This window comes from Perognathus longimembris, chromosome 2 (assembly GCF_023159225.1).
Source record: "Perognathus longimembris pacificus isolate PPM17 chromosome 2, ASM2315922v1, whole genome shotgun sequence".
Lineage (NCBI taxonomy): Eukaryota > Metazoa > Chordata > Mammalia > Rodentia > Heteromyidae > Perognathus > Perognathus longimembris.
Genome location: NC_063162.1, coordinates 65,702,909 through 65,711,343, shown reverse-complemented (window position 1 = coordinate 65,711,343; position 8,435 = coordinate 65,702,909). Strand labels below are relative to the sequence as shown.

The 8,435-nt window shown below is 52.3% G+C and overlaps 1 protein-coding gene across 1 annotated transcript in view; it reads right to left on the bottom strand.

The window, feature by feature from the left end:
* Positions 1–255: 255 nt before the first annotated feature.
* The window catches only part of Adcy1 (adenylate cyclase 1), a 91,958-nt gene continuing 83,778 nt past the window's right edge, over positions 256–8,435 (bottom strand). The window contains exons 18-20 of the mRNA XM_048337775.1: positions 6,718–6,832; positions 4,350–4,474; positions 256–917 (exon numbers count right to left, since the gene is read on the bottom strand). Of these exons, the coding sequence (XP_048193732.1) occupies positions 615–917; positions 4,350–4,474; positions 6,718–6,832 (543 nt within the window). The 3' untranslated portion in view covers positions 256–614. The remainder of the gene's footprint in view (positions 918–4,349; positions 4,475–6,717; positions 6,833–8,435) is intronic.

Here is an 8,435-nt window from a genome sequence, read left to right as displayed (position 1 = left end):
GGGGCAGGCAGACCAGCAGTGGGTGCTGGCTTGGAAGGTGGAGGGGCTGTGGGGCCCCTGAGGATTCCAGAAGACCTGCCTCTGGCTCTAAGGAAAATACTGCTCGAGAAAAGCCAGCAGCTTCACTCTCTATGCAGTGAGAGGCAACTTTGCAATTCTTCTCAAACTGTCCTTTCCTAAGACCAGCCCGGCGCCTCCTGGCCCTGCCCTGTGGGGCTGACTTCCCAGCCTGGCTCTTGCAGCTGTTGCCCAGACCTGGCGCCTGCCGAACCCCACTGTGAGCAAGTTAGTGGGGCCCTAGCTTGGGGCTCATTCATGGCAGGGTCCTACATCTCCCCACCAGCCGGACCTCCACAACTCTTTCAGTGACCCTGCAGACAAGCTGAAGGTCCTGATGCCATTGCCGACACTGGCCAGGCCTGGCAGGGCCTCTGGAAAGAGACAGGGCTCTCTCTAACCCTGAGTGGGTGGCACGGGCTTGTCTCTCATTGGCTCTGGGGCCACACCTGAACAATGCTCATTCTCTGGCCCAGCCAGCTACCTCCTGTGGTCCTGGCTGGAACCAGGGTGGCCTTCTTGTCCTGCATGCCCTCCAGAGGCCAGCAGGGGCTCCTCTAGGCCTCCTCTCCTGCTGCTACAGGTGACAGGTACCGGCCACCAGGGGCTGGGGGAAGGCCAGCTTGGATCGGGGGACAGGCCGCAGGACACAGTGGGGGCTGTCTGGCCTGGCCCCCAGCCCTCCCATATGGACACATCTTCCGCTCCTGGCGAAGGGACCGGGTATGGGAGCCATTTCCATCAGTCCTGCCTTCTAGAAAGTATGTCAGCATCTCCCCCTTGCCCTTGACGCTGACTTTGCCTCGGCACACGAAGTGGTAGGAACACCTCCTCAGCAGCCGGTGGACCTCCTCAGTCACCTGTCGCAGAGAGAAGCTGGTGTTACCCTGGGTTCTGTGTGGTGAGGGGCCTGTACTGGGGGTGGGGCTCCCATCCTGCCTTTCTTGCTGCCCGCCCTGGTGGCATCTCAACAAGGCTCTCCCAGCTCTGCAGCAGCAACTCCATCATCCCACAAAGAGGCCACAACCTCGCAAAGTCTGCCCAGGGGGATGTAAAGAGGCCCAGTGGCTTCTGTGACCTGGTCCTGTTGAAGTACAAGAAGCAGGTTGAGCCACTTGGCTGGGGAGGCAGCTGGGTGCACCTGCCCAGGTGGTGGGGGGGCCAGTGCAACTGCTTCGAGGACTTGCCTGAAGCTGCATAGGACCAGCTCGTGTCAGAAGCGGAGAGGAACTGGCTGGCTCTCCTGGCCCAGGTTCTAAGTCCCTCCACCAAAGAGGAGTCTGGAGCTGCCCTTAATGCCTGGGGTTGAGGACCCCAAGGTGGGATCAGGAGCACAGAGGGGGCAGAGATAAATCACCACGGGGGAACTGGGGTGTCTGTTCATTCTCACAGCCTCCAACTAGTGTTCTCAAAGAGGAGAAAGAGGGAGAAATACAAAGCACAACACTGGATCTCTGTGTTGCATCTCATAGCTGCCTCTCTCCCTTCCTGTCCCCCTAGCTGCTCCATCCCCTCTACCATCTTTAATTCAAACAATGAAACCCATCTCTAGCTACCTTCTCATGTCCTGGCAGAGCTGGGAAGGGCACCCCTCCCATCCCCACATCCTGTTAGACAGCAGGAGGCCTGAGCAGGCAAGGCAGAACAGGAGCCCCTCCCACCCCCACGGCCTGGCATGAGGGGTGGCACCAGGGGGCTTTGCTCAGTTCAGACTGGATTCCAGAACTTAGAAATGCAACACTGGCTCTGACAGAGTGGGGCTCCTACACGGCTGTCCCACAGGGAGTGGTCGGCCTTGCCAAGGCTACAAGTGCAATGCACGCCCTGGAGAAGACAGTGGTGGTGGTAGTGGTGGCTGCACAGCCGTGGGGACATGCTTAGTGTCCTGTGGCTAGGCACAGAACAATGATTAAGATGGCACTGTGGCATAAAAGAAACCTCAGAAGTACTAGGGAAGTACAGAGATTTTTCTATAGAAGGCCCTATCCGGAGAGGAGGCTCTGTGAAGAGATCTCCCCACCTGCCTCTTAAACCACTGGACCCAGGGCAGCTGAAGCCTTAAGTGTTGGGGAGGTTCAGTTTGTGTTGCACTTTCTGTCTTCATTATAAGCACCCTACTTTTTTCTCCTCTTCTGTGAATGCAAAAAAACCCTGGAAGCAAGCCATGAGTTAGACACATCCCCAGCCCTTTTACTATAGTTTGTTTCTAGACAAGGTCTTACAATTTTTCCCAGGCCAGCTTCAGATTGCAATCCTCTCTCTGCCTCTTAAGCAGATATGAAAGGAGCGGGTTGCCTCACCCATCCCCCACTCAGAACTTCAAAGGGCATCAGATAGACAGCACGGAGTGGACAGCTGGCAGCTGAGCTGCCCTCTTTTCTGGCAACCAACCAGACTGCCACCACGGAGGCCTGGCTACTTTAGAGACTGGACAATCACCCTGAGGACACTCCTGCTGTAAAGCTCATTACACATGAAGTTGGAGCTCCTGACCCACGAGAGCTTGTCTCAGTCACCACCTTTCCAGACAGCCCACACTGGCCGCAGAAGGCAGCAGCCCAGCCTAGCAGCCTCTGGGAACTTCAGATGGCCCTGCAGCCTTTTTCACTGGAGATGGGAGAGGGAACTCTCTTGCCTCCATAACTCAGCAAGAAGCCAGTGACTGATGGGCCTGAAAGCTGGGCTGTAACTGGTGCAAATAAAGCCTTCATTTTCATGGCTCACTCCCCTTCGCTGGTGCTATAAGCAACCTAGTCAGCTCACACTTTGAGTCAGCCAGGCATTGTCTTCCTACAATGCCCTTGGTATTGCAACATTAGACACCCCCCCCCCCCAAAAAAAAGGCTTCTTTGAATCTTCTTTTTTTTCCTACTTGTGATTTCTTTTGTGTCCTAATTTGGGCAGGCTAAGCTGGTGACATGATTGAGAGTGATAATAAAGGCAGAAACCATCATGGCTCAATGGCAGCAGTTCTTGAAGGGGTTTCCAGTGAGTGGCCAGTGGCAGGGAACAGATGAGCAATAGTGGAAATACAGAGAAGATGAGAGAAGATGGCCAAGACTTCAGAAAGGAGAAGGCAACAAGTGAGAGACTGCTGATTCTTAAAATCGAGGGTCTAGACAACCAAACTCCAACATTCATGGGTCCTGGCGGTTTCCAACCACCCCTCCACTAGTTGCTGGGGCTTTGATCCGGACTTCTCCATCAACTGAGTACCAGGCTTTTAGCACTCAGAACCCAGCTGACAGCCTCTAACCTGAGCACCTCTGGCTCCTAAGCAATCACTTTAACTTCTCAGGGCATGGAGCTGTATGCTTCTCTGTCTGCCAGTTCCTCCCATAAAGCCTTCATCACTGAGGGCCCAAGACTCCTGTGATTTCCATCTGAGTAGATAGAGCAGAGAGACACAGCTCTATGCTGTTACACTGGTAACCAACCACAATTCAGCTGAATGAGCCTGGCTGGCTGTTGCACTGCATGCTGGGACTTCAGGGCTTTATTCAAGCAGTGGGCAAATGCTTGAGCTTCATAGGACTGTAGGATGACTGAGCAAGACCTTATTGTAAGTTGAAGGACCAACACCCAATGAAACACAGCCCCATGACAGTGGACACTGAGGAGATAGCCTCACACCCTCCCATGGCTTAGCCATGGCACCCAGGAACCAGCCTTGTCTGCCAAGTATCCTGCACCCACTGCCCCATTGCCACAGGCCCTCAGCCACCCACAGGAGGGCTGGGATGCCCTCCACACACTCTACCAACTCACAGGGCCACAGCCAAAGTTTCCCATTATTCCCAGGGAAATCCCAACAGCTGGGCCATTCCCCCACCCTGAGAAAATGGGAGGCCATTGCCTTAGTCTAAGCCTTCCCATGGCTCTGAAAAGGACTAAGCCACCAGGCCTTGTCCCTCTTGAGTGGCTCAGAAGTCCCATAAATGCAGTGAAAATATACCATATCCTTCCCTTGGAACTCGGGAGATCACCCCTTACCTCCTCTGCCTGCCACTGTCCTGGGATGAGGGGAAGTGAACAGGCAGGCTGCTGGGGTTTGTGGCCTGGCCCTGGACTCACTATCATTCCCATTTCTGCACCTGCGCACTACAGGCCATCCCAAAGCTACAGGTAAAGTCAAACCATAAAATTAAATGGCTAGGCCTGGGCAGAACCCTCCAGCAGCAGGTTCTGCCTTGCTTTTTCCTGGATGTACAACTGGGCCCACCAAGCCCCCTGGTCTCTCTCTTACCTGCAGAGCAGGCACATACGTCTCAGGAACTTCCCGGTGAACTCACCTGAATTCTGCCCTGGACTCCGGTGCTGTCCATGCGACTGGCCACATTCACTGTGTTTCCCCAAATATCATACTGGGGTCTGCGGGCGCCAATCACTCCAGCCACCACTGGGCCAACGTTGATGCCTAAAAAAACATCCACAGCATGGCCTGTGGTCAGCCGGAACAGGGCAGTGTGCTTGTCACTGCTCCTCTGGGGGCTTTGTTTTCTGGATCACATGAAGCCAGGCAGGAGGCAGGAAGCAGGAATCCCCCCCTCACAGAAGGCCAGAGGTGGGTCTCTCTTGCCCAGGGCTGTCTGGGTGGCTGGTGCACAGCCCCTCACAGTGTGGCCAGCTGCAGCCTCCAGCCGCACTGGCGATCAGAAGTCATGCCTCACCTAGAGAAAATGCCCCACCCAGGTGCTGCCCCGGAGCCACCCGGCTTGCAATGATGGAGCTTCCTGGGGATGCAGCACTATGCCTTTTTCTGTCATGAGCCTCCCTAGGGAGCAAAGCAGTTCAGAGATCCACTCCAAGGAGCAGGAATGAGGTTCCTCTCTTTCCACACTTGGTCCCTGGGTGCCTACACAGCTGGACAGAGTCACAAGGCCCAGATGTGCACCCACCTGAAATCACCTCTTGAAAGCTCTTTGGCAAATTGCTCATCCTTTCTGAGCCTGGGTTTCCTTCCTTCCACATGGAACATAAAACACCCTATACCACCCTTGTCAGGCCTCCTGTGGCATGTCTGGTTCTCTTACCATATCTGGCTGGCATTGTTACCTGTAACTGTGGCCATTCAAGCCGATGCCACCTGGCTTCCCTTTCTGTGAGTGTGGGTTTATGTTTTTCTGAGCTTGGGCTAATACCTTTCCCTGATATCCTGATTGTTGGGGGCCAGGGTTGTTTAACTGTCTGATAGGGCCAGGGGCCTGTGGCTCACACCTGTAATCCCAGCTACTCAGGAGGCTGAGATCTGAAGAGAATGATTCAAAGCCAGACTGGGCAGGAAAGTCCATGAGACTCTTATCCCCAAATAACCAAAAACTCAGAAGAAGAGCTGTGGCTCAAGTAGTAGAGCACTAGCCTTGAACAAAAATGCTTGGTGACAGTACTCAGGCCCTGAGTTCATACACACGCGTGCACATGCATGCACACACACACACACACACAGAGGCTAGTGATACTCAGGGAGTCTCCTTTGCCAACCTTGGATATCTCTACCCAGGTGGAGGAACCACCTGGGCCAGGACTAGCCTACTGGGCAGTAGGACTTAAGGGACCTTTATCCCCCTTATCTAACTCAAGTGAGCAATCAGCTACAGAGGTGCAGTGGCACGGTTTACCTCTTGGTGCCACTGTGGGAGAGGGAGAGAGAGAATCCCTCCAAGCCACCATCAACAAGTCTGTTTCTGCCAAATGAGAACATCTACTGACCAGAGCTGAGCTCCAGGAAGCCACAATGCTGGCTTGAGGCCCAGCGCCTTCTCTGACCCTGCCCTGAGACCAGACAACATTCTTTCAATTGTCTTAGAACCTTGCCTGAGAAGGAGATCCCACCTCCTCCTCCCTCCCTACGTGCCCAGAGTGGTCTTAAGGGCACTGGATGATTGAGTTGTAAGACAACATAACCCTCTAATTTAACTGTCTCCTGGATAGGAAAGAAGAGAAGGAGGGAGAGAAGGAGGGAAAGGAAGGGAAGGGAAGGGAAGAAAAAAAGGAGAGAGAAAATAGGTATGTTAAATAGATTCTGGGCTAGTAGGAATTCTTCTGATAATCTGTCTTCATCTCAGAAAAAAAGATGAATTTAAGATTAAAAGTTCCCCAGCAAAAATGAGGGAAGGGTTGATACTGTCCAGGAAACACAGTACATAACCTGACTTATGGACTTAGAACTCCTTTATATAACCCCTTCATAATAACAAAAAATTAAATTTAAAAAAGAAGGGAAATACAAGAGACAAGCCTGGGGCAGGGGGTGGGGGGAGTTCCCCAGCAAGCCACAGTTTTATAAAATCCAGAAAGCAACCTGGAGGTTGCTTCCCAAATGGGAAGGGAGCTGCCAGCACCCTGCAGCCGGCTTGCACCAAGGCATCCTCCTGAAGGAACCCACACTTCTGCTCCCCAGCAGAGGGTGGCAGGGGAGGGGCCCAGAGCACATCGGCACAGTAGGGATTTCTCACAGTGAGTCTCAGGTCCTGTGTTCGCTTGGGAAACATGGCCACTTCCACAAGCCACTATCCGGGGCTACACAGTCCCACAGCCCTGCATGCTCCAGGGCAGCGCCCTCCCTCCTGAGTGACCACCAGAACCTGCATCCTGTCAGGCCAACCGTGAGGGACAAGGGTGTGCTCTGTCACCAGGAGGAACAAGATGAGGACTACTTACCGACTCGAAGGACAAAGTCATTGTAAGACTGGTAGTTGATTTCATCCAGGACATCGAACATGTCGATGGCAAAGTCAGCCAGTGTGCTGAGGTGGGAGGAGATGGACTTCTTCGCCTGCGTGTGAGCAGAGGGGATGGGAGGTTGGGAGGAGTCCAGGAAGAAGGGGAGAGGGCGCTACCCTTGCCCTGGGGGTGAGATCTGACTCCTCAAGAGTACATGTGTCCCCCGCGCCTGGCTACAGGCAGCTTTATCCCAACATTCTCAGGCCCAAGAATGCCCCAGGTCCCAAGGAGCAGAGACAGGAAGCACCCCGAGGCCATGGGTGGCCTCAAAGTACAATCCTTCCCATCCCTGCCTCCTCAGTAGCTGGGATTACAGGTGTGAGCCAGCTGTACTCTCCAAACACAGTCATAGCATCTACAAGGACAGTCTGTTTCTTGAAAGTAAGAGCCAGAATTCAGTCTAATTAAAGCACCATAGTGAAACTAGGAACAATTAGTATTTGAAACAGTGAGTGAAAACAGATCCTGTCCAGGGTGGGTCCTAGTCCGGGAGGAGAGGGCAAATGGAGAGGGTGAGAGAAGGCAAATGTGGTCCATGTGCTCTGTGTACTCAGGTGAGAATGGAAGTGAAGCATGTTGGGGCTGCCTCTGGAAGAGGTGAGGAGGATGAGGGACAGGGAGGGGCGGGGGAACCTGATCAAGATACAAGGCTTGCACACACAGATGTGTCACAAGGAAGCCCTCTTGCACAACTACTTGATGTTGATAAAAATGTGGGATAAAGGAGAATGCCCCACCTCTTCAAAAAGAAAAAAAAAAAACTCTACCTGCCTTCCTTTTCCTGCCTTACAGCTCTAGCTAGGACTTCCCTCCGTGACATGAAGTCATAGTAGTGAGAGAGGGCATCTTTCCTGGGCCCCACGCCTCATCAAGGGGCTGATTCTCCCGCTAGGTACACTGAAAAGCAGAAGGGTTTGGGTTATATATTCTTTATCAAGTTGTGGGACTTTCCTTTTGTAAAGTTGACTGAGTTTTCATTCAAAAACATGTGTCAGATACAATTAAATGAGGTTTTTTAAATCAATTGATAGGATCATATTATTTTTATTTTTCACCCCACTGAAATGGTGAATTTCATACATTCCCTTTGGAATATCAAAGCATCCTTGTGTATCTAGGATAAATCTAACTTGGTCTTCCAGTGTGATTCTTTTATTGATTACTATATTTAATTTGCTAATGTTTGATGAGGAAGGATCAGCTGACGTGAAATACTGGTGGCAGTTTTCCTTTCTTTGACTAGTTTTGGTGTCAGGCTGATACTGATCTGTTAGATGGAGTTCAAGTTTCTCTGTTTCTATGTTCTGGATAAACCTGGACATAAATGGTACCATACTTTCCTTAAAATGTTTGTTAGAATTCACCAATAAATGCACCTGAGCTGCTGCTTTTTCACTTGGAAGATTATTAATTAATGAATCAATTTTTGTGGCTATATATGTTAGGATATTTGTTTTTCCTATTCATAATTCTGCTTTGGGGAAGAAGAGTTCTCAGTCGTATGTGGCTAGGGGAGCGAGGGCAGGGAGCTAGAACAGGGTGGGGTTTTCCAGGGAAGAAAGGCTGAGGAAGCCCGTGTGACCGTCTGGGAGGGAGCTCAGGTGAGGAAGCCCGTGTGACCGTCTGGGAGGGAGGCTCAGGTGAGGAAGCCTATG